We start from the raw sequence: 27,260 nt of genomic DNA on the forward strand, positions 1-27,260 counted from the left end.
CAGCTTATGTTGAAACCTATGTGTGTGCATTTACGAGAGAAGCCACAATGAAAACGTTTGTGATCTAATCTTCTTGAGGAGTTCAAAATCTCCACACCTTTCCCACAGAGAACTCCACAGAGAAATAGAGGGTGACTATGCCCAGGCCAGCCACCCTATTGGCTGATGATTATGACCTGGTCCAGGAACAATCCCCTCTTTGTCAATTCCAACCAACTGAAAAGGATCTGAAATAACTCCAGAGGCCATATCCCACCACCAAGTCACTCATGTAGTTGCGATCATCAAGAAGGCACAACACCTCTTCTCTTTCAAGTGGCTCATGAAACTTGACATGTCCATAAGGACCCTCACCAACGTCTACAGATGCACCATTGCAAGCATATTGTCCGGGCACATAATGGCCTGGTATGGCAACCGCCCTGCCCAGGAGCATACAAAAACTACAGAAGGTGGTGTGTACAGCTCAGACCATCATGGAAGCCAACCTTCCATCCACGGGCTACATTTACACGGCTCGTGGCTGTGGAAAGGCTGCCAATATCATCAAAGACCCATCACACTTCGGTAATGATCTTGTACAATCTCTTCTGTCAGGCAGAAGATTCAGAAGCCTGAACACACGCACCAGCAGGCTCAGGAACAGCTTCTTCCTGGCCGTTATTAGACGGGTGAATGAACTCTCTAGCCTCAAATAATGCTGACGTTGCTAATGTTGGTCTATCTTGTATGCCCTGTGCAATGTACCCTGGATGCCCCTGTCTAAATCTTTTGTTCTGTACATTCTTGCTATAATCTGCCTGTACTGCTCATAAACAAAGCTTTTCACTGTACTTCAGTACACTTGACAATAAATCAATCAATCAGTTGAGAGTCCTTGCCACTGATCCAGCTCCCTCAGTGGCAGCTCTCAGAGTGAACAGAATCTCTGACACTCCCATTCCTATCTGTCAGCCAGGGCTCCCTGATTGGACCAGGTTAACAACCCTGATCAGGGAGTGGATATTCTATAAGGTCTGCCTGACTGACCTTGTTGCAATCGCTACAGGATCAAGGTGGGCAGAGTGAAAAGAGACTGAGAGGGAGAGAAATGCTGGGAATGCTCCTCAGGATAGGCAGAGAGATGCTGGGATGAAAGGTGGGGCCAAGAAGGCTGTTTTAATTGCTGGAAGGTGAGGCATATCCGGGCGATTGCTGGAGGCACTGGGTAGAACCAAAGGGACTTGTTCCCCCTGTAGCCTGTGCAGAGAATGGGAGTCAGTCAGAGAATGTAGCAAACCAGTAGAATGCTATGACCACATCATTGTGAAGGTATTCTTGAGAGTGCAGATGTGATTAAATGAATCTATGAGATTTACCAATATTTAGTAGCTAAAGGAAGGGTGGCCATATTTCCCCAGAGTGAGGTGAGTAAGCCTGGAGTGATACTGAGGGATACCAGGGCCGGCCAAACTCTGCTGCTGGGAAAAGAGATGACCCTTCTGCCAGAGGTGCATTAAATGCCAAGATACTGGGAAAAGACTTGGATGGATGGTGCATGCCGATCCCATCAACCAGGTGCTAGAGGAAGTGACCTGTGTTGGGATGAGTGACCTTTGGAGTTATCCCGCAGTAGGATGGAATTGACACACTCTCCAGTGACCTGGTGGGACCAAAGGTGTGGTCTCCAGGCATCCCATAGAGGTCAAGGAGCGCCTACAGTTGCAGGAGAAAATAAGAAACAAAATTTGAAATTGCTGGAAAAACTCAGCATGTCCAGCAGCATCTGCAAAGAGAAAGCAGAGTTAACGCTTCAGGTCCAGTGACCCTTCTTCAGAACCAGCATTAAAAAATAAGGAGATAACGAGGAAATGGAGACTCCCTTACAGACTTACATGAGAGGACAGTGATTCAGTAGGTACTGGTGCCACTAGGATACCATGGGGAGATATCGCAGCTACCTCAAGAAATCCCAATGGCTGGGCATGTTAAAATATGCACTTTCACTGGCTGTATCTCCACAGGATCATACCAGGCTGATATGCACCCGGACAGTATGCTTTCAATGATACATCTTTAGAAGTTGGTGAGGGGCCTTATGGACATGCCAGGTTGTGGGAAAACCCCAAGCTGCAATTAAAGCTACTCCCATGATTCCTGTCCTGACTTTTGGGAATCCATTCAGCAAGGCCATTTCTGTGTCTAAATAACAGCTAGGGATTGGCGCAGGCTTGGTGGGCTGACGGGCCTGATACTGTGCTGTTATTGAATCGTATGGCATATATTAAGGTGTTAAAGGACCACTGTGGGACTGCACCCATTTTGGCAGCACTAAGGGAACATTACCCTCCCTTTGTGTGTTTTCATGTTGCAATAGCTATCCTTGCCAGCAGTTGGATGACAAGGAACACCCAAAACAGAAACAGCTAATGTGATCTGCACAGATTCTCTCAAAAATAAAAGAGCAGAGGATTGGGTTGTGAGATTAAATAGATCAGTATCAACTGAACCTACTTCCAGACACACAAAGGTTGGCTGCTGGGACAAGTTGGGTGGGAGAATGTTATCCTGGAATTAGTATTTGAGTCGTGGAAATATGAATATTCCCTCAATCTCCCTCTGCTCCCTCAGGGTCCTTCCAATCCCTCCACTCCCTCGTGATCTCTCTTGTTCAAACTCATCTATTCCCTCGTGACCTGTTCTATTCAAATTCCTCCACTCCTTCAGTCTCTGCCCATGCCGAATCCTTCTACTTTCTCTGAATTGCTTCGTGATCTCCCCTGGCTTGTTCTACTGTACCTTGCCCCCGTTCCTTTCTCTTTCTCCCCTTTACCCCAACCCCACCATTAGCAGAGGAACCTCTGCACCAACCCATCTAATCCCTAAAGTCTAGTAATCTTTCCTGGACTGTGCGTGTGTGCTGGACTGTAAACAGCGAGGGAGCTGGATCAGGGGCAAGGACTCTCAACTGATTGATTGATTTATTGTCAAGTGTACTGAAGTACAGTGAAAAGCTTTGTTTATGAGCAGTACAGGCAGATTATAGCAAGAATGTACACCAACTCCACGTCCCCTACAAATCTCTGCTCTCGAGCGTTCTCCCCATCAACCCAACTATTGCAATCTACTTTAAATATTGTGTCTTTCCTTCAGTCACTTCCTCCAATCAATCTGCTACCTCCTGCTTGGTGCCTTGATGGACATCCAGCTATGTGGCAGGAGACTGTGTAAACATAACTGCTGCTATTTGTGGCCCCACTGGATTGGCTTGGCCTACCAATCAATTAAAGGCAAATGCAAAACAGAGACAAGAAAAAAAAAACAACCCTTCTGAACTTGCTTCATCCACATCTGAGTTTGAGCAGCACACTTGGATCAAATGTAAAGGTTGTGACTGTGTTCCTGTGTGTACCTTGGCTCATTTCAAACCGATGCTGAGATGAATTGTGAAGAAATGAATGTTTTTGATGTTTGTCAGCCTGTCTGAGATTGCCAAAAGCTCTGAAACCAACTTCATAATATCCTGAAGCTGAGTCTGTCTCACTGAATACATGATGGCCATGAAGAAACTCCAGGGGAACTGTATCAAGAGTAGGGTTAGTGATAAGGTAGCGTAGCTCACTACCATGAAAATGGTTGTAGTGGATGGTGTAATGGATTTAATGTATAAAGACAAGATCAAAATTGTTTACATAGTCTCCTGCCACATAGCTGAATGTCCATCAAGGCACTAGGCAGGAGATCAAAATTGCCCACTGTACTCTAGATGTGGCCTTGGCGATATCCCGTATAATTATCTTCTTCCTCTTGTACTCCAATTTCTTTGTAATTACTAGCTAAGTATCAGTTGCAACATGGGATCTCATTTTAAGGTTTGTTTTTATAAGCACTTTTAGTTTGAAAATTAGGTATAGGATGAAGAGGGAATGAATTAGCTTGAAACTAATCATGAGACCGTACCCATTTGCAGCAGGAAATCTCCTAATAGTTGCTGCACTTACCTGCAGGTGATAGTAAGGGTGTTGCTAACGTCGAGCGAGTATTCTGTTCCCGAGATATTGAGTGTGGGCGCTGTCATCGAGAATCCCTGCACCAAACCTGTGGAGAGTTAGAGATTCCAGTCATTTTAAATATTGGAGATATTCTATTCAGAATGCAAAGTACCATGTGACTCCTTCCTGTGGGCCCAGAGCTGAGGATAAAGACCTCAGTATAAATGCAGTCCCTATGATATCTTTAATTCAGTCTTGCCACATCATTATCCTGGTCCACAAGCCTGGTCATAGAAACAGAGAGTCTTATAATAAAGAAGAAGGCCATTCACTTCCACCTGCTTCTACTGGCCCTTTGAAACAATGATATAATCTTTCCCCATTGCAATACAAAATTGAAAGTTCCTACTCAGCTTCCACTGATCTTCCATGCAACACAATCCAAATCGCAACACCCTCTGTAAACAAAATTCACCTGCTCTGGTTCTCATGCCAATTATCTGAAATCTGTCTCTTCTGGTCACTAACCCTCCTGCTACTGGACACAGTATCTCCCTGCCTGCTCTATCAAAATCCTACATAACATTGAACACCTTGGTTATATCTCCCCTAGAATTTATTTTTATTCGATGCAACAATCCCAACCTCACTAGTTGCTTTATGTGAGGAAACAGATTGTGAAATAGTCCTCTGATGTAGTGGAACGATTGGAGGCTGCACCCAGAATAAATGGCAAGTTTGCCAATCATCAACACTGTTTACAAATGAGACTCTTGCCTTCTCCACCTTCAACCTTCTAGGGTGTTATAAGGAATCTCATCACAAATACCTCATGATCTCAGGGCCATTCAGTCGCTCTCTACCCCAGCGCAATGGACTTAGCTGCAATGCACCGAATGTACAAGTCCAGGAGCAAGGTCAAGTCAAGTTGCCATAGTCTTACCAGACCATAGGGGCTGTTCTCTCATTAGAAAGAGACAATTGGTGGTGATTTAACCTGAGGGCCACCATACCTCAGGGGAGGGGAGAGGTTGAGAAGGAGAGTCCTCCAATGTAACCTCAGCCGGTGCAGGGATGGAACCCATGGTATTGGTATCACACTGCTTCACAAACCCACTGTCTGAGCTAAACCGACCTCCACACTGACAGTGAGTGGGTAAGGGCTGGGCTGACTGCGCAGTGGAATATAACTGGAAACAGAGCATGCTTTGCAGGTCTGCCTAAGGCCAACTCAATGTTGGGTCAGAACACTCATTTCAATCACTTAGGCAACCGGCCTACTTTTGGCAACTGAAATACAGGCCCCTCGCCACAGTAAAGTTTCAGATAACACCCTGGGACAGAAGGAATGATTTCAGGAGTGAGAGAAGAGTTGTGGCTGTGGTAAGAGTGAAAGACAGGAACATAGAAAATAGGAGCAGGAGTAGATGTGTGGTCTTTTGTGCCTGCTACAACATTTCATCTTAATCTATTCCCATGTCAACTACTATCACCATGGCAACATTTCTTCACACATGGACGATGTGAGAATCTGGAACTTTCTCCCAAAAAGCAGATGAGGCTGGGGAGTCAACTGGAAGTTTCAAAACTGAGTTGGATGATTTTTTTGGCGGAACATTTTGAATGTTATAGAAATGGAGTAAATGGGGTTAAAATGTCAGATCAGCCATGACCCAATTGAATGGGGCTTGAATAACTGAATGGTCTCTTCCTCTTCCTATGAGGAAGAATGTTGGGGATTAGGTCCCCAGAGGAACCTTATGATGATGTCTCAGAACTACACATCATTGAGTATGAATGGTACGGAGTGGAAGGAGTTAGAACATTCTGGAAGAACATCATCAGACTGCAACATTCTAGAATGAATCACTGATCTTGCGGAAGCCAGCAGAGAAACAACAAAAACCCATCTTTACCTCAAGTATCTCTAAACCTGTCACAGCCTTTCCTTAACCCACTTATCGACATAGATGATTCAAGTTAAAGAACCGGGGAGCAGTGAAGGGGTAAGGGAAGAAGCTATACAGCAAATGTTGCGAAAAGTACTCGGGATAACTTATTTGAGTATGTACAAAACTATTGATCATTGTTTAAGATGATGGGAGAAAAGCTCAGGGAGGGATATTGTATAAGGGCCCTAGAACAAGCTTGCAATGAGATCAGAGTTTCACATCACTGAGTATAAATAGTATAGAGTAGGCGGAGCTCAGACACTCTGAAAGAGCACTCATGGATATGAACAAACAAAGGAAATATATTAGTCCTTTACTCAATATAACTACAAATCAGAGCCTGGGCTATCCATGATTGTGACTTACAGCTGTTTTTAATATTAATTTATAATAAATAGTGTCACTTTGAAGATTTTGATTATGACTTCTCACCCAGTCTGTCTTGAACCTCCAACTCATGGTGTGGCATCACATGATAAAAGAGAGAGGGATGAGACTTACTTCAAGGAATTGAGCAGATCAGATAAGTGAATACAATGAGTTGAGACTTTGCAGGAGTTGATACAACAGAGTGAATGGCTTGCTAGGCCATTTCAGAGGGCAGCTGAAAGTCAAAAATATTATCACGGATCAGGAGACAAATGTAGGCTAGACCAGGTAAGGATGGCAGATTTCCTTCCCTGGAGGACATTAGTGAACCAGATGAGTTTTTCCCAACAATCAACAATGGTTTCATGCTCATCATTAGACTCTTAAGTGCAAAATTTTATTGAACTAAAATTTCACCATCTGTTCTGGCAGGATTTGAACCTATGTCTCTGGAACATTATCTGAGTTTCTGGATTAATAGCCACATACAAGCCATCACCTCCCTTAAATTCACCAAAGATTCTCAGACAGCACCTTCCAAACCCACGATCACTTCCTTCTGGAAGGACAAGGGCAGCAGATACACAACCCCCTGCAAATTCCCCTCCAAACCACTCACCATCCTGACTTGGAAGTATATTGCTGTTCCTTCAATATCGCTGGATCAAAATCCTGGAATTCCTTCCATTAGAGTGTTGTGGGGCTACCTACAGCACATGGACAGCAACAGTTCAGGAAGGAGGCTTACCACTACCCTCTCAAGGGCAACTAGGGGCAGGCAATAAATCCTGGCCCAGGCAGTGACATCCATGTCCCATGAGTGAATGAAAAAAAAAGCTTCATTTTAGTTGGAAATGGCATATGGATGCTACTGACTAGGTAAGAGTTTATTACCCATCCCTAATTGTCCAGAGGGCAGCTAAAAGTCAACCTCATTGCTGAAGGTCTGTAGTGACATATGGACCAGATGAGGTAAGGATGGAAGATTTCCTTGGCATGTATGTCTGTAATGCTAGGACTTCTTATTTCTTTATACTTCTGATTTTTTTTCCCCTAAGGATTTGCACCTAGGTACCTAAGATGACGTCATAAGTGGCAAATTGCAAACTTGCCACTGTACTCATGTGACAATAAAGCCAATTCTAACTGAATCATATAAGTGTTTACATCTATTGACCTACTTACCATTAGGCCAAAGTTTTATTGAATTGAGAATTCATCGATTTCTGTGGTAAGATTTGAACCCATGTAGCCAGCACATTAGAGTCAAGAGTGTGGTGCTGGAAAAGCACAGCAGGTTGGGCAGCATCCAAGAAGCAGGAGAATCGATGTTTCGGGCATAAGCCCTTCATCAGGAATCAGCCAGTGCCTGTATTTACACCTCCAGCATCTGCAGTCCTCCCTTTCACCCAGCACATTAGCCCAGGTTTCTGAATGAGTAGCTCAGTGACCGTACCATGAGCTAAGTGACGGGCTGCCTGGCTGTTATGGATAATCCTACAGGCTCTGATTAAAAACTTTCTGAACCCTGTGGCTTTTTGCAGGAGCTGATGACACAGACGTCAACCCCAGGCTCTGTCTGCCTGTGCTGAAAATGGGAACTTTTCCAAATGCACAAGTCTTCAAAGAGAAAGATTCAGTTCCATGGCTTTAGCTGCCTCACATTCACACTGGCAAACAAATAAACTTGCCTCCCAATGAGAAAGACTTTTCACAAATATCTCTCAATAGTGCCAAAGGCAGTTAGTGGAGTAATTATTCCCAGATAAGACTGCAATCCTGTTATGCACTTCCCCTGCTCCCCATTTCTATTTAAACACCATGTGTGGGTGTAAGAAATGCCAGATGTTTAGAATGGGTTATTATTAAATAGTTTGGTCTCATCAGTCCAGGGGTTTGTGTCATTGAGACATTGTAACAGTTTATTTTGGAAAAGATACACTCCGCCTTCCACCTCTCCCTTTTTTGACTTCCAATGGCCCAAGTGCATTACCCAATAATCTATTCATCACACACAAACCAAGGAGATCCATGAAACTCTTCAAGGCCAATGCTCCTGGTGCCTGTACTGTGGAAGGGCAGTGAAATCAGAAGGGCAATACAGAGGGCATGTAACAGAGGGCAATACAGAGGGCATGTAACAGAGGGCAATACAGAGGGCATGTAACACTGCTGGAGGGGCAATACTTTGGAATGTCACACTGTCAGACGGGCAGCACTGAGGGAGTGCTGCACTGTCAGAGGGTCAGTACTGAGGGAGTGCCGCACTGTCAGAGGATCAGTACTGAGGGAGTGCCGCACTGTCAGAGGATCAGTACTGAGGGAGTGCCGCACTGTCAGAGGATCAGTACTGAGGGAGTGCTGCACTGTCAGAGGATCAGTACTGAGGGAGTGCCGCACTGTCAGAGGATCAGTACTGAGGGAGTGCCGCACTGTCAGAGGATCAGTACTGAGGGAGTGCCGCACTGTCAGAGGATCAGTACTGAGGGAGTGCTGCACTGTCAGAGGATCAGTACTGAGGGAGTGCCGCACTGTCAGAGGGTCAGTACTGAGGGAGTGCTGTACTGTCAGATGGTCAGTACTGAGGGAGTGCTGCACTGTCAAGAGAGTCAGTACCTTGGAAGTGATGCACTGTCAGAGCAAGGAGCACTTTACAGTGCTGGAGGAACTGTTTTCTACATTAAGCATCAACCAGGAGCCCCAGCTGTACTCGAAAGCAGATCTGAAGGATCCCATGCAGTAGGAGTTCCCTGGGACAATATTTATCCCTTGTGTCACTATATACTGGTTAACTGTTCCTGCACACAAATTGGTTTGTCATTCCAACAATACAATCACGGGTACCCTTAAGTGGCTCTTTGGCCAAAGGTTGTTTTGCAAGCTCCTGTGATTGAGAATGGCGCCATAGAAATGCAAACATTTCTTTCACTTGCAGTGAAGGTCCAGAAATCACCAGCTCAGCTTCAGTTTAGTGCTTGCTGTTGAACAGCCCACACATCGTCCGAAACTTGAAAAAACAGGATACTGAGGATGATGTTTGAAAATTCACAGAAGGTGGGTGGGGGTTCCTGTTTTCCTGCGTGTTTACAGAATCTTGAACACCAAATAATCCAACTGCATCGTGCTCCTCAGAGCAGGACAGATGGACTTTGTAGCATCAGTGAACAATACCAATGTCGATTTCTGATCGATTCGAGTGTATTGGTGGCGCCGACACTGTCTGAGATAAAAATTGTACAGAAATTATAAGAAGAGAAATTGGTTGACGGGTCCCCGGTATTGTTTAACTCTACACAAGCATATTTTCGGCATCACATTCGATTAGCATAGCCTTCTCTTCCTTCCTCCGTCATATGTTTATGCAGCTTCTGTGTAAATGCTATTCACCTCCACCATCTCTTGTAGTGGTGAGTTCCCCATTCCCACCACTCACGTACAGTTATGTAGAATTTACAGAGTGACTTTTCTCGATGTTGGCAGAATTCCTGTCTCCGAATCAAAAGCCATAACCTCAAATCAGGCAGCCCAAGTCAGAGGCAGGGCCTGTGACACTGCATCCCAGTGACAGTCTACAGATTTACACAGGGGGGGGGGGCGGGGGGTGGCAGTATGTGCAGGATCCTCATCCAGTGTCTCACCATTGTTAGGGGGTCTCTAGGGAATGTGTGAGCATTTACAGTGAGTCCTTGGGGAGTGGGTTTCCACACAATTTACAGGGATTGGCAGGGGGGAGTGTCAGTGTTTACACTGGATTCCCAGGATGGTGTCAGTATTTATAGAGGGTCTGTGGGAATTTCTCAGGATTTATACAAGGGTTATTTTTTGGAGGATGTCAGTATTTACAGGGACTCCAGGAAGCATATCAGTATTTAGAAGGGGTCCCCATGAGTGTGCTGGTATTTCAGAGCTCCTTGAGAATGTATCAGTATTTACAGGGACTGTATGTATATTTACACGGGGGTGCCTGGGGACTGTGTGTATATTTACGGGGGTTCGCTGGGGAGTGTGTGTGCATTAGGTAAAAACAATGACTGCAGATGCTGGAAACCAGATTCTGGATTAGTGGTGCTGGAAGAGCACAGCAGTTCAGGCAGCATCCAAGTAGCTTCGAAATCGACGTTTCGGGCAAAAGCCCTTCATCAGGGTCCTGATGAAGGGCTTTTGCCCGAAACATCAATTTCAAAGCTACTTGGATGCTGCCTGAACTGCTGTGCTCTTCCAGCACCACTAATCCAGAAAGTGTGTGTGCATTTACAGGGGTTCCCTGGGGAGTGTATGTATGTTTACAGGGGGTCCCTGGGGACTGTGTGTGTATTTACAGGGGGTCCCTGGGGAGTGTATGTATATTTACGGGGAGTCCCTGGGAAATATGTGTAAATTTACAGAGGGGTCCCTGGGGACTGTTTGTGTGTGTGTATTTACAGGGGGGTCCCTAGAGAGTGTCTGAGTATTTGCAGGGGGGGGGGGAATCCCTGGGGAGTATGTGTATATTTATAGGGGGATCCCTGGAGAGCATGTGTGTATTTACAGGGAGGTCCCTGGGGAGTGTGTGTAAATTTACAGGGGGGGGGTCCCTGGGGACTGTTTGTGTTTGTGTATTTACAGGGGGTCCCTGGAGAGTGTCTGTGTATTTACAGGGGGGTCTCTGGGGAGTGTGTGTGTATTTATGGGGGGTGTCCCTGGGGAGTGTGTGTGTATTTACAGGGGGGTGCCTCGGGAGTGTGTGTGTGTATTTACAGGAGGGGTCCCTGGGGTGTGTGTGTGTTTTGCAGGGGGGTCCCTGGGGAGTGTGTGTGTATTTACAGAGGGGTCCCTGGGAAGTGTGTCAGTATTTCAGGGAGTCCCTGGGGAGTGTGTGTGTATTTACAGAGGGGTCTCTGGGGAGTGTGTGTGTATTTACAGGGGGGTCCCTGGGGAGTGTCTGTGTATTTACAGGGAGGTCACGGGGGAGTGTGTGTGTATTTACAGGAGGGGGTCCCTGGGGAGTGTGTGTATTTACAGGGGGGTCCCTGGGGAGTGTGTCAGTATTTCCAGGGGGTCGCTGGGGAGTGTGTGTGTATTTATAGAGGAGCCCCTGGGGAGTGTGTGTGTATTTACAGGGGGTCCCTCGGGGGTGTGTGTGTATATCTACAGGAGGGTCCCTGGGGAGTGTGTGTGTATTTACAGAGGGGTCTGGGGAGTATGTGTTTATTTACAGGGGGTCCCTGGGGAGTGTGTGTGTATTTACAGGGGTATCCCCGGGGAGTGTGTGTGTATTTACAGGGGGGTCCCTGGGGAGTGTGTATGTATTTACAGAGGGGTCCCCGGGGAGTGTCTGTGTATTTACAGGGGGGTCCCTGGGGAGTGTGTGTGTATTTACAGAGGGGTCCCTGGGGAGTGTGTGTGTATTTACAGGGGGGAGGGGGTCTCTGGGGAGTGTGTGTGTGTATTTACAGGGAGGTCACGGGGGAGTGTGTGTGTATTTACAGGAGGGGGTCCCTGGGGAGTGTGTGTATTTACAGGGGGGTCCCTGGGGAGTGTGTCAGTATTTACAGGGGGGTCCCTGGGGAGTGTGTCAATATTTCCAGGGGGTCGCTGGGGAATGTGTGTGTATTTACAGAGGAGCCCCTGGGGAGTGTGTGTGTATTTACAGGGGGGTCCCTGGGGAGTGTGTCAGTATTTCCAGGGGGTCGCTGGGGAATGTGTGTGTATTTACAGAGGAGCCCCTGGGGAGTGTGTGTGTATTTACAGGGGGTCCCTCGGGGGTGTGTGTGTATATCTACAGGAGGGTCCCTGGGGAGTGTGTGTGTATTTACAGGGGGTCTGGGGAGTGAGTGTGTATTTACAGGGGGGTCCCTGGGGAGTGTGTGTATATTTACAGGGGGTCTGGGGAGTGTGTGTGTATATACAGGGGGTCCCTCGGGGGTGTGTGTGTATATCTACAGGAGGGTCCCTGGGGAGTGTGTGTGTATTTACAGGGGGTCTGGGGAGTATGTGTTTACTTACAGGGGGTCCCTGGGGAGTGTGTGTGTATTTACAGGGGTGTCCCCGGGGAGTGTGTGTGTATTTACAGGGGGGTCCCTGGGGCGTGTGTGTGTATTTACAGGGGGTTCCCTGGGGAGTGCGTGTGTATTTACAGGGGGTTCCCTGGCGAGTGCGTGTGTATTTACAGGGGGTTCCCTGGGGAGTGCGTGTGTATTTACAGGGGGGTCCCTGAGGAGTGTGTGTGTATTTACAGGGGCATCCCTGGGGAGTGTGTGTATTTACAGGGGGGGGTCCCTGGGGAGTGTGTCAGTATTTCCAGGGGTCCCCTGGGGAGTGTGTGTGTGTATTTACAGAGGAGCCCCTGGGGAGTGTGTGTGTATTTACAGGGAGTCCCTCGGGGATGTGTGTGTGTATATCTACAGGGGGTCCCTGGGGAGTGTGTGTATATTTACAGGGGGTCTCTGGGGAGTGAGTGTGTATTTACACGGGGTTCCCTGGGGAGTGTGTGTGTATTTACAGGGGGTCTGGGGAGTGTGTGTGTATATACAGGGAGGTCCCTGGGGAGTGAGTGTGTATATTCAAAGGGGGTCCATGAGGAGTTTGTGTGTATTTACAGGGGCATCCCTGGGGAGTGTGTGTTTATTTACAGGGGGGGGTCTCTGGGGTGTGTGTGTGTATTTACAGGGGGGTCCCTGGGGAATGTGTGTGTATTTACAGGGGGTCCCTGGGGAGTGTGTGTGTATTTACAGGGGGGTCCCTGGGGAGTGTGTGTGTATTTACAGGGGGGTCCCTGGGGAGTGTGTGTGTATTTACAGGGGGGTCCCTGGGGAGTGTGTGTGTATTTACAGGGGGTGTCCCTAGGGAGTGTGTGTGTATTTACAGGGGGGGTCTCTGGGGAGTGTGTGTATATTTACAAGGGGGTCCCTGGGGAGGGTGTGTTTATTTACAGGGGGGTCCCTGGCGAGTGTGTGTACATTTACAAGGAGGTCCCTGGGGAGTGTGTGTGTATTTACAGGGGGGTCCCTGGGGATTGTATGTGTATCTACAGGGGGGTCCCTGGGGAGCATGTGTGTATTTACAGGGGGGTCCCTGGGGAGTGTGTGTATATTTAAAGGGGGTCCCTGGGGAGTGTGTGTGTATTTATAGGGGGGGTTCCTGGGGAGCGTGTCAGTATTCGTGGTGAGTTCCTATAGAGTTGGTGTTGTAGTGGGACTGTCATTGTGCCAGTAACTCAAAGACACAGGCTGATGCTCTGTCTATGGGTTTGAATCCCAACAAGGTCAATGGACCAGACAGAGGAAATCTCTCCTCTGGATAGAGTCACGCCTGGCACAAAGAGAAATGGTTGTGATTGTTGTAGATCAGTCATCTCAGCTCCAGGACATCTCTGCAGGAGTCCCTCCGGGTAGATATTCATTACACACTTCTGGAATAGGTGGAACTTGACCCTGGGCCTCCAGAATTAGAGAAATTAGCACTGTTCCACAAGGGCCCTTTCCTCAGGACAGTGACCTGGGCCCAACTATCTTCAGCTGCTTAATGATTAATGAGCTTCCTTCCATTATAAAGTCAGAAGTGGGGATAGTGGCTGATGATTTCACAATTTGCAGCATTAATTGGAGCTCCTCAGCCATTGAAGTCGTCAGTGTCCATATGCAGCCAGACTTGGACAATGTCCGGGTCGGTAAGTGTCTCATCCTATTCACACCACAATGTGCTTGGGAATGACCATATCCAACAAGTGAGAAGCTAAACACCACCCTTTGATGTTTAAGGTATTACTATCAATGAAGCCCTTGCCTTCAACATTGAGCAGAAACTGTACTGGATCAACCTATGAATAATAATGCAGATGTCAGGCTGGGAATCCTGTATCAAGTAATTGACCTCCCGACTACCCAAAACCCATCTACCATCCACAAGGCACAAGTCAGGAGTGTGACTGAATATTCTCTCGATTTTCCTGGATGGGTACAGAGCCAACAGCTCTTGAGAAACTTGACACCATCCAAGACAATGTAGCGCACTTGGCCAGACTCTACCCGCAACCTTCAATCCAATACTTTGTGGCAGCAGTGTGCCATCTGCGAGACGCACTGCACAAACTCACCCAGATGCCTTCCAAACCTAGCACCCATCATCAAGGAGGACAAGGACAGCAAATGCATTGGTACAACACCAACAACGTACCATCCTCACGTTGAGGTATATCAACAGTCCTTTATGGCTGCTGTCAAATTCCTAGAATTCCCTTCCTAACGACAATGGAGCTACATATAGACCACAAGAACTGCAGTGGCTTAAGAAAGCAGCTCACCACCACCCGACTCCAGGACAAATCATGAATGGGCAGCAAAATGCTAGCCCAGCCAGCGAAGCCCACATTCCATGACCAAATAAAAACAGCAAGTTGCCCATATGTTAATACTTGTAGGAGATCCTTGGGGTGTGTGTCAATATTTACAGGAGTCCTTGAGAGTATATCAATATTTACTGGCATATGAAGTATGTGTCTCAGTATTAGGGATCCCTGTTTGTGACCAGACTATTTATAGACCAATAGTTAGACTGTAGCTGCTTGAATTCCTAGAACCAAATGATGTAGAGGCCTCAGAGTGGGTGGATGGACAATTTAACCTATCGCATTCCCAACGCCCCTCCCCCAAGTCCCTCCTCCCTACCTTTTATCTTAGCCTGCTTGACACACTTTCCTTATTCCTGAAGAAGGGCTGATGCCCGAAACGTCGATTCTCCTGCTCCTTGGATGCTGCCTGACCTGCTGCGCTTTTCCAACAACACATTTTCAGCTCTGATCTCCAGCATCTGCAGTCCTCACTTTCTCCCCAATTTAATAAATTGTGTCAGGACTGAGGGACTTCAGTTGTATGAGAACCTGGAGAAGCTGAGGTCTTTTTCTCTAGAGAGTAGAGAAGGTCAGGAGATTTACAAGAGGTACTCAGTGCTTTTGAGATACTTCCAGAGACATACGCATTGACAAAAAAAAGGACACAGATTCAAAGTAATCAGCAAAAGAACCTGATGAGGTTAGGTAATGAGAAGAAATATTTTTGAAATACAGCAAAATGTTGTGATCAGGAATGCACTGCCTGAATGGATTTTTTTAGCAAAGTTTCTTCGAACTGGAGGGCCGAAGTGGGGGTTTTAAATACACTGGGTTTCCAAAGAAACTCGGCGGGGTTCAGGTACATAGACCTTTGAAATGTCACAGACAGGTGCAGAAAATAACCATGAAAGCCAATAGAATGCTGGCCTTTATATCTAGAACAACTGGAGTATAGACCCCACTTCGAGTACTGTGAGCAGATCTGGGCACCATACCTTAGGAAGGATATACTGGCCTTGGTGAGAGTACAACTCAGGAGAAAGTAAGGATTGCAGATGCTGGAGATCAGAGTCGAGAGTGTGGTGCTGGAAAAGCATAACAGGTCAGGTAGCATCCGAGAAGTAGGAGAGTCAATGTTATGGGCACAAGCCCTTTATCAGGAATGTCAATATACAACTTGGATTTATACCTGGATTTCAGAAGTTATGAGGAAAGATTAGGCCTATTTATAGATCATCGATTCCCTACAGTGTTGAAACAGGCCCTTTGGCCCAACAAGTCCATACCGACCCTCCGAAGAGTAACCCACCCAGACCCATTCCCCTACTATCCTATATTTAGCCCTGACCAATGCTCCTAACCTACGCATCCCTGAACACTATGGGCAATTTAGCATGGCCAATTCACCTAACCTGTGTGGAGCACCTGGAGGAAACCCATGCAGTCATGGAGAGAATGTGCAAATTCCACACAAACAGTCACCCAAGGCTGGAATTGAACCCAGGCCGCTGGTGCTGTGAGGCAGCAGCGCTAACCACTGAGCCACCATGCCGACCTACAGATTACAAATTAGGCCTGTTTTGTCCAGAATTTAAAAGGATAGAATGATCTGATCAAAGTCTTTAAGATATCAACAGGAAAAGACAGAGTAGATAAAGATAAACTATTCCCACAGATTGGAGATTCTAAAATTAGGCGGCACAGTCTGAGAATTAGGGCTAGATCGTTCAGGAGAGATGTTAAGAAGCACTTCTTCACAAAAAGAGTGGGAGAGGTTTGCAATTGTCTTGAACAAACAGCAGTGGATGCTGTATCATTTGTTAATTTTAAATCTGAGATAGATACATTTTTGTTCAGTAAAGCTATGAGGGATTTGGTCCAAAGGCAGGTATATGGAGTTAGGCCACAGATCAATTGTCATAGGTTCATACAGCATGCAAACAGACCCTTCGGTCCAACTTGACCATGCTGACCAAATTTCCAAACTAAACTTGTCCCACTTGGCTGCCTTTTGCCCATATCCCTCCAAACTGTACTTATTCATGTACCGTCCAAATGTTTTAAGAATGTTGTAAGTGTACCTGCCTCTACCACATCCTCTGGCAGTTCATTCCACATACAAATCACCTTCTGTGTGAACAAATTGCCTCTCAGATCCCTCTTAAATCTTTCTCCTGTCACCTTAAAAGTATGCTCCCTTGTTTTAAAGTCCCCCATCCCAGAGAAAAGTGTGTTGCTATTCACCTTATCAATGCCCCTCATGATTTCATAAACATGGGTAAGGTCACCCCCCACCATCCACACTCCAGTGAAAAGTCCCAGCCTATTCAGCCTGTCCTTATAACTCAAAAGCTCCAGAACTGGAAACATCCGGTAAGTTTTTCTGAAAACTCTCCAATTTAATAATATCCTTCTAATAGCAGGGAGATCAGAACTGTACACAGCGCTCCAAATGTGGCCTCACCAACATCCCATACAACCTCAACATGACTTCCCAACACCTATAATCAATGATCTGAGCAGTGAAGGCAAGTATGCTAAACACCTTCTTCACCATGATTTCAATGAATGGTGGAACAGGCTTGAGGGGATGAATGACCTTATATTGCTTTGCTTTCGGGAGGCCATCCACAATTCTGAAGGGCTGTGGTGCACCAGTTTAACAGGGGGAACTGTATTATTTGCTTCTCAAAGTGGTTTCGTCCCTTTCCTTGCAGTGTTGGAAAACTGCCAGCCAATACCAACTGACGAACAGCCCTGTGGTCCCAGCAGCACCAGCAGGGAGTGATATACCCTGCTTGGAATGCAGGCAGTTCCACCCCGCTGAGTAAACCAGGCAAGCCTGGGGTCAAGGGTCTCAGTGAAGACGGGATGAGGGCACTGATGGAAGGAAGAGTAAATGAGACCTCCTGGTCTGACTCTTGTACACCTCAAATGAACCACCAGTATTTCCAGCTATTATGTTTGTTTAAAAATTTTTCCTTCTGGGTGTATGCTGTACATCAAATGTGGTCGAATGAAAGATCTATGCAAATTTGACCTGACATCTCTACTTTTTAATTTGATCCACCTATACTTGTATCCCAGTGCTTCCTGTTTTTGTAAAAGATTGCATACAACCTTTTGAAAAGATGCAGTGCCATAAACCTCAAATCTATTCACAAAAGCAGAGCTGGAAATGTGCGTAGTGCTTATGTGAGAAACAAATGTTAAACTGGTTCCAAAGAAGATGCATGTTGGACTCAGAATGTTAACCGTGTTATCCTTTCCACAGATGCTGCTAGATCTACTGAGTTTCTCCAGCACTTTCCATTTCTGTTTCAGATATACTTTGGTTGTATTTAAAGGAAGTGTATGGAACTTTTAAGCTACTGAAAGGCGAACAGCAGTGCAAGTATGGGAACCCAATGAGTGGTCCAACAAGATGTAACACCAAGAAAAGAGTGTTCTTTCCCCTACAAGAAAGGGTTCAGCTGTAAACTGTGGTCCTCAAACTCAAACTCCCATAAGAAGCTTTGAATCTGGAGCTTCCACAATGAAACCGGTTAGTGAGGAATCAAAATGTAAGGGGATTTTATTTTTCTGTCTCTTTCTCTCTCAAATGGCATGAGGCTTTCCATTGTCCATGGTGTACATGGATGGACAACCTGTCTGAGAGGAGAGGACATAATAAGTTTCCTTCTATTTTTGTTTCTACAAGGCAAATCCCCAAAGTCAAGTCAAGCCTCCTCACTGGCCAAGTTAAAGGAGAATTTCACAACTTAATGTTGACGGCCTATTTACTGCCAAATTGAATCTCATTGGATGTCTTGCCACCCAACACTTATCTTTGGCGAGGAAGTCATGACATGAAAGCAAGTCAGTGGAATTTTTCCAAACTTGGCAGAAGTTAGCAAATAGCCTGAATTTAATGAGGAAATGAAGCAACTGCTTAGACACAGTCAAAGACGATCGAACACGACTAATTAGACTTGGAATGTCAACCAATTGAGTCATCTGGTCTGACTGATTCTTGCACTTGTTATGGTTTCCATCTGACTCACACAAACTGCATAAATTTGGCTCTCAGTGCGAGTGAAGTTGGTCTTTTGACTTTGAACATCCAACCTCCTTCAACATCGTCACCTTCTCCCCCCACCACTCGCTATTTTCCTCAACATGGCTGTGCTCAGTTCCTCACTAAGCCTTCCTGTCTTGTTGCTGCTAAGCTCTGACCTGCCCTTCCTATGACACCACGGACCCTGCTCTTGTAATCCTAATTAATGGGATCTTTCCAGTAACTTGTAGGGGCAAAAATAGTACAGACCTTGAAGGAGTGTACAATCCAACACCTTGATATTCTTTCATATTGCAATGTTGCAAATACTCGATGGAGGGCATATTCTTCCCTGGGAGTTTAATCGGAATCATCAGATCCTATCAACCAGCACCTGCTTATTAACAAACGCCCCAGTGTCACTTCGGTAAGATTTCTCCAGGGCCACTCATTTCCTGATCTCATTTCAGCTTTAGTTCAAAGATAGACAAAAGAGTGATTTTCGGAGGTGAGGTGTGAGTGATTGCCTTGGCATCAAGGCCACATTCGAACGAGCGTGGCATCCAGGAGCCCTAGCAAAACTGGAATCAATAGGAACTGGGGAAAGTTCTCCACTGCTTGGAGTCACACCTGGCACAGAGGAAGATGGTTGTGTTTATTGGAGGACAGTCATCGCAGCTCCAGGATATCTCGACAGGAGATGTGTCTTTCAGCTACTTCATCAGTGACCTTGCCTCCCTCATTAGGTTAGGAGTGAGGGTTCATCACTCTTTGCTCCTCAGGTATTGAAGCTACCAAAGTTCAAATGCAGCAAGACTTACATGCAAATGATGGGAAATAACCACCTCCAACAAGAGAGAAACTATCCCATGACAATTGTTAAATGTACATCAACATCCTGGGGTTACCATTGGCTGGAAAATAGACTAACCATATAAATACTGTGGCTACAACAGCAGGTCAGAGGTTAGGAACCTTGTCGGAAGTAACTCATCTCTTGACTCTCCAAAGCCTGTTCACCATCAACAAAGCACAAGTCAGGATTGTGATGGGCTGTTCCTAACTTGCCTGGATGAGTGCAGCTCTGACAACACTTAAGAAGCTTGGCACCATCCAGGACAAAGCTGCTCACTTGATTGATTCCTCAAGCACAAATATTCAGACCCTCCACCACTGATGCTCAGTAGCAGCAGTGTCTACTGTCTAAAAGATGCACTTTAGAAATTCACCAAGCCTCCTTTGGAAACACGTTCCAAACCCATGATCCACTTGTGTCTAGAAGGGCAAAGGGCAGCAAATATGTGGGAATATCACGGACTGCGAGTTCCCTTCCAAGCCACTCATCATCCTGACTTGGAAATATATCAGCTTTCCTTCAGTGTTGCTGGATCAATATCCTGGAAATCCCTCCCTAACAATGCGGTTCTACTTACAGCAGGTGGACCACAACAGTTCAAGACCATGAAACCAATATCGATTGTAGAAACTATCTGGTTCACTAAAGATCTTGAGACAAGGAAATCAGCTGTTCTTACCTGGTCTGGCCTAGGTGTGGCTCCAAACCCACAGCAATGCTGTTAACCCATGACTGTCCTCTGGGGAATTCGGGGTGGAAATAAATACTGGCCTGGCCAGCAATGGCCACATCCCAAGAATGAGTAAAAAGAGAACAAGAAGGCAACTCACTACTGCCTTCTCCAGGGCAAGTAAGAATGGGCAATAAATGCTGGCCCTGACAACAAAACCAACTGCCCATGCATGAATAAAATAAAGACAATTCTGCTGGGAATTTGGATGTGTAATAAATATAGTGTTGCGTTCATGAGAAATCAAACCATAGCTTAATTGGTGGACCACTCACACACATCAGAAATTCATGTGTTCACATCTCAAGCCAAAGCTTTCAGTACATAATCCAGAGACTGTTCCATTAGACTGACACACAGTGCATTGCTGGGACACTGTTCCATCAGACTGACAGTGCAGCACTCACTCAGTACTGACCCTCTGACAGTGCAGCACTCCCTCATTACTATTCCTCTGATAATGCAGCACTCCCAGTACTGACCCTCTGACAGTGCAGCACTCCCTCAGTACTGTTGCTACTACAGTGCAGCACTCCCTCATTACTGTCCCTTCTACAGAGCAGCACTCCCTCAGTACTGACCCTCTGACAGTGCAGCACTCCCTCAGCAATGACCCACTGACAGTGTAGCACTCCCTCAGTACTGACCCTCTGATAGTGCAGCACTGACTTGGTACTGTCCTTGTGACAGTGCAGTGCTCCCTCAGCGCTGTGCCCCCAACAATACGGATGTGCCTCAGTATTGTTACCCCCAACACTGTATTGCTTTCTGAGTACTGCTTTCTCAACAGTATAGATCTCCATCAGTACAGAACCCTGTGACTGACACAGCTTCTCAATATAAGCACCCCTTCCCCAACTGTTTCTCTCAGCACTTTTCCTCTCTTATGGGAACGGCTGTGAGGAACCTCATGCAGACTGTCAGAGTCCTGATGTTGCATTGGCTCCAAAAGAACATGACTCAACGAGTGCAAACAAATTAATTTTCTGTCGCAAGCTCTGTAATCCAATTGCACCTCTGCAGCAATTCAGAATTTGTTGGAATCTGTTAAGGATAATGAAATAACTCTACAGACGCCACTATCCCATCACCAAGTCACTCTTTGTTTACACATGCTAAGTCCTTGCCACTGATCCAGCTCCCTCAGAGTCAGTTCTCAGAGTGAACAGAACCTCCAACGCTCCTGTTTCTATCTGTCAGCCAGGGCTCCCTGATTGGACCAGGTTAACAGCCCCAATCAGGGAACTCATATTCTATGAGGACCACGTGGTTGACCTCCATACAATCATGAGGAGGATAGAATTCTTCACAATCAGCTCCAGGAAACTGTTAAACCATCAGGCTAAGAGTAACCACTTTTGGCTTGTCAATGCCTATCCATCTCATCATTAGTGTGCTACTGGTCTTATCGATGTGTAGAATGTTATAGTCTGAAAGGGGGCCATGCTGCCCAAAATTCCTGTCTCGCCTCTTACATGGAGCTATCCAATTAGTCCCACTCCCTCCACTTGCTTATCCAGTTCCCTTCTGAAAATTACTTTGGAATCTGTTCCCTCCACCACTTAAGGCATCGCCATCCAGTTCACAACAACTCCCAACATGAGAGATATTAGTTTCCTCATCTCCTGCTTTGCCAATGAGCTTAAATCTGTATTCTCTGGTTGCTGGCCATCCTATAAGTGGAGACAGTTCACCTTACTTCCTTCATCAAAACAGTTCCTTTCTCCAGTAAAACGTCTGTTTCCTTGACTTTGCCTATACAACAAGTAATGATCAATCTAAGGAAAATTCAACCAATAAATCCCAGTTTTTTTCTTTTCCAATTGGGAGCAGGACTCAACACCTTTTGGAAATGACTGTTCCAGATTTCCAAAACCCTTTGGGTGATGTGGTGCTCCCTGAATGGTCTAGCTGTAATTTTAAGGCTGTGTTTTCTATGTTCTGAGCTCCGTCCAAGAGGAAGTTGTTCTCTAGATCTATCCTGTTAACTTATTTTCTTGCCCTGAACACTTTGATGAGAATGCCCCTTCGAACTGAAGGCAGTGGAAGTCTAGTCCATGCAACCTTTCCTCAACATTTGAATCAGTAAGTGTCTAATGACACTCTGGTGAGATGATGCTACAGTCTCACAAAGCTGTATACAGACTTTTTCCCATTTACAGGATGTGGGTAACACTCGCAAGGTCAACATTTATTGTCAATCTCTGACTGACCATGAACTCAGTGGCTTATTAGGCCTTCTCAGAGGGATGGTTAAAAGACCAGTCACAACTTGATGGTCTGGAGTCATGTGTAGGCCAGACTAGATAAGGATTGCTGATTTCCATCCTTGAAGGATATCCTCAATGGGTATTGATGACAAACACAACAGTTACATGTGCTTTCCTCAGTCCAGATTGTTTTTAATGAATTCAAATATGACTCTGTGGCATTTGAACCCATGCCCTCAGATCACTAGTCTAGGACTCTCATTGCTAGTCCAGTGACATTACCACTCCACCACTGTCTCTCCTTCCTAACCTACCAATGGTGCATTACACAGAAACAAATACAGTTGAACCAGTTAGGATTGCACCAACCTGTTTGTACAATTGAAAAGTCCTTTCCCAGTTTACACATAAACTCAGGACAGGAATAGGCCATTCGGCCCTCATGTTTCCCCTGCTTGAAGTTCATGGCTGACCTATTTCCAAATTCCACATTCTCATAAGACCGTAACATCATAAGACATAGCAGCATTACAGCTGTGCTGAGGGAGGATATTCCTGGAAATACATCCAGGGAAACTGAGATGGAACTGAGAAATAAGAAAGGGATGATCACCTTATTGGGATTGTATTAGACCCCCCCAATAATCAGAGGAAAATTGAGAAACAAACTTGTAAGGAGATCTCAGCTATCTGTAAGAATAATAGGGTGGTTATGGTAGGGGATTTTAACTTTCCAAACATCAACTGGGACTGCCATCGTGTTAAAGGTTTAGATGGAGAGGAATTTCTTAAGTGTGTACAAGACAATTTTCTGATTCAGTGTGCGGATGTACCTACTAGGGAAGGTGCAAAACTTGACCTACTCTTGGGAAATAAGGCAGGGCAGATGACTGAGATGTAAGTGGGGGAGCACTTTGGGGCCAGCAACCATAATTCTATTCATTTTTAAATAGTGATGGAAAAGGATAGACTAGACCTAAAAGTTGAAGTTGTAAATTGGGGAAAGGCCAATTTTGATGGTATTAGGCAAGAACTTTTGAAAGCTGATTGGAGGCAGATGTTCGCAGGATGGCTGGAAAATGGGAAGCCTTCAGAAATGAGATAACAAGAATCCAGAGAGAGTATATTCCTGTCAGGGTGAAAGGGAAGGCTGGTAAGTATAGGGAATAGTGGATGACTAAAGAAATTGAGGGTTTGGTTAAGAAAAAGAAGGAAGCATATGTCAGGTACAGACAGGATAGATCGAGTAAATCCTTAGAAGAGTACAAAGAAAGTAGGAGTATACTTAAGAGGGAAATCAGGAGGGCAAAACGGGGACATGAGATAGCGTTGGCAAATAGAATTAAGGAGAATCCAAAGGGGTTTTACAAATATATTAAGGACAAAAGGGTAACTAGGGAGAGAATAGGGTCCCTCAAAGATCAGCAAGGCGGCCTTTGTGTGGAGCCACAGAAAATGGGGGAGATACTAAATGAATATTTTGCATCAGTATTTACTGTGGAAAGGATATGGAAGATGTAGACTGTAGGGAAATAGATGGTGACATCTTGCAAAATGTCCAGATTACAGAGGAGGAAGTGCTGGATGCCTTGAAACGGTTAAAGGTGGATAAATCTCCAGGACTTGATCAGGTGTACTCTAGAACTCTGTGGGAAGCTAGAGAAGTGATTGCTGGGCCTCTTGCTGAGATATTTGTATATCGATAGTCACAGGTGAGGTGCCGGAAGTCTGGAGGTTGACAAACGTGGTGCCATTGTTTAAGAAGGGCGGTAAAGACAAGCCAGGGAACTATAGACCGGTGAACCTGACCTCAGTGGTGGGCAAGTTGTTGGAGGGAATCCTGAGGGACTGGATGTATATGTATTTGGAAAGTCAAGGACTGATTAGGGATAGTCAACATGGCTTTGTGCGTGGGAAATCATGTCTCACAAACTTGATTGAGTTTTTTGATGAAGTAACAAAGAAGATTGAGGAGGGCAGAGAAGTAGATGTGATCTATATGGACTTCAGTAAGGCATTTGACAAGTTTCCCATGGGAGACTGATTAGCAAGGTTAGATTTCAAGGAATACAGGGAGAACTAGCCATTTGGATACAGAACTGGCTCAAAGGTAGAAGACAGAGGGTGGTGGTGGAGAGTTGTTTTTCAGACTGGAGGCCTGTAACCAGTGGAGTGCCACAAGGATCGGTGCTGGGCTCTCTACTTTTTGTCATTTACATAAATGATTTGGATACGAGCATAAGAGGCACAGTTAGTAAGTTTGCAGATGACACCAAAATTGGAGGTGTAGTGGACAGCGAAGAGGGTTACCTCAGATTACAACAGGATCTGGACCAGATGGGCCAATGGGCTGAGAAGTGGCAGATGGAGTTTAATTCAGAAAAATGTGAGGTGCTGCATTTTGGGAAAGCAAATCTTAGCAGGACTTATAACTTAATGGTTAGGTCCTAGAGAGTGTTGCTGAACAAAGAGACCTTGGAGTGCAGGTTCATAGCTCCTTGAAAGTGGAGTCGCAGGTAGATAGGATGGTTAAGAAGGCGTTTGGTATGCTTTCCTTTATTGGTCAGAGTATTGAGTACAGTAGTTGGGAGGTCATGTTGCGGCTATACAGGACATTGGTTAGGCCACTGTTGGAATATTGCGGGCAATTCTGTTCTCCCTCCTATTGGAAAGATGTTGGGAAACTTGAAAGGGTTCAGAAAAGATTTACAAGGATGTTGTCAGGGTTGGAGGATTTGAGCTACAGGGAGAGGCTGAACAGGCTGGGGCTGTTTTTCCTGGAGCGTCGGAGGCTGATGGGTGACCTTATAGAGGTTTAAAAGATTATGAGGGGCATGGATAGGATAAATAGACAAAGTCTTTTCCCTGGGGTCGGGAAGTCCAGAACTAGAGGACATAGGTTTAGGGTGAGAGGGGAAAGATATAAAAGAGACCTAAGGGGTAACCTTTTTACGCAGAGAGTGGTACGTGTATGGAATGAGCTGCCAGAGGAAGTGGTGGAGGCTGGTACAATTGCAACATTTAAGAGGCATTTGGATGGGTATATGAATAGGAAGGGTTTGGAGGGGTATGGGCCAGGTGCTGGCAGGTGGGACTACATTGGGTTGGGATATCTGGTCGGCATGGACGGGTTGGACCGAAGGGTCTGTTACCATGCTGTACATCTCTATGACTTTAATAAGTAGGCTGTTTAGCAGATCACATGTTCACCACCATTCAATGAGATCGTGGCTCATCTGATGATCCTCAATTCCACCTTCCTGCCTTTTCCCCGTAAACCTTGATTACCTCACTGATTAAAATATTCTCTCGGCCTTGAATATTCTCAATGACCCAGTCTGTATAGTCCTCTGTGGTAAAGAATTCCACAGATTCACTACCCTGAGAGAAGAAATTCCATCACATCTCTGTCCTAGCTGAGTGACCCCTGACTCTGTGATGTGGTGGTCTCTCCCAGTGTGGAGGTCACGTGCCTGTGTGGTCTTCTTTGTCTTCAGTGTCCAGGTATACCAGCAGGCAGGTTCATCCAGGAATGGCGATCATCTTCAGCAGAGGCTTCCGGCCCAGTATTCCACCGGCCTGGAATGCCAGCTGCATCTTCAGGTCACCTTACCCCGAGCCCAGGAGCCATTAACTCAACTGTGATGAACATTGTCTTAATTTTCCTTTATTATTATTATTATTATTATTATTATTATGTTGTTGTGTTGCTTACCAGACCATAGGGGCTGCTCCCTCATTAGAGAGAAGTGACTGGTGGTTAATTAACCTGAGGGCCACCAGACCTCAGGGAGGGAAGAGGTTGGGAAGGAGAGTCCTTCATGATAACCCCAAAATGGGAATTGAACCCACACCATTTGCATCACACTGCTCTGCAAACCAACAATGCAGCCAACTAAGCTAAACCAACTCTCTACTATGGGGTATAACTTCTGTCAATGATGTAGGCACCACGGTGGGGTGACTTATATCTATCACTATATTTTTCATGTACAAGTACGCACGAGAATAAATTTCTATTCTATTCTATAGCAATGTTAAACTAACTGGCCTATAATTTCTTGTAACTGTCTTCTTCTTGAATAAGGGTAGTTTTCCAAATCTCTGAGACTTTTCCAGAATTTGGAAGATTTTTACCAATGCATCTACCGTTTTTGTTGCTAATTCCTTTGAAATACTTGAAACTCCAGTACGTTTCTTTTATTCCAGACCCCCCTTTGAGGAAAAGCCCAACATTCCATTTGCCTTTATGACCAATTTGTGTACCTCTATGTGCATTTTAAGTGATTCACACCAATGGACACCCACAATTCCCTGCCCCTCCACAACTCCAAACCCTTCATCATTAAGAAAATACAGATTTTTTTGTTTCTTACATTCAAAGTGAATACCCTCATATTTCCTTAATCTAAATTCCATCAGTCACAGTTGTATCCACCTGTTCAGTTGACACCCCAGATGGGCTGTGGTGCTATATAAATGCAGGTCTTTCACATAAGATCTGTGCTCAAGTCCCATCACACGAGTTGGTGGCTATGTAAGGTGTTCAATCTTTCGTTTTAATTGCATGACACTGTGATCTTTTGCTATAAATTCTGTTTCTTATGATCCTGCCCCACTAGTTACCTGATGAAGGAGCAGTGCTGCGAAAGCTAGTGTTTCCAAATAAATCTGTTGGACTATAACCTGGTGTTGCGTGATTTTTAACTTTGTCCAACCCAATTCCAACACTGGCACCTCCACATTATGTAAGATGTGTCATTATACGGCTAAAGGTGCATATCCCTCTGACGTACCTGCAGCAGATGGTAAGCGACTCCAGGTCAGC

At 45.6% G+C, this 27,260-nt stretch overlaps 1 protein-coding gene across 3 annotated transcripts in view; it reads right to left on the reverse strand.

Moving 5' to 3' along the window:
* Positions 1-27,260, reverse strand: part of flt4 (fms related receptor tyrosine kinase 4) — a 238,905-nt gene that overhangs the window by 134,542 nt on the left and 77,103 nt on the right. For all 3 annotated transcript variants that reach the window (XM_072590357.1, XM_072590356.1, XM_072590358.1), the window contains exon 2: positions 3,981-4,077. In XM_072590357.1, coding sequence (XP_072446458.1) covers positions 3,981-4,077 — 97 coding nt within the window. The remainder of the gene's footprint in view (positions 1-3,980; positions 4,078-27,260) is intronic.

Source organism: Chiloscyllium punctatum, chromosome 20 (assembly GCF_047496795.1).
Source record: "Chiloscyllium punctatum isolate Juve2018m chromosome 20, sChiPun1.3, whole genome shotgun sequence".
NCBI lineage: Eukaryota > Metazoa > Chordata > Chondrichthyes > Orectolobiformes > Hemiscylliidae > Chiloscyllium > Chiloscyllium punctatum.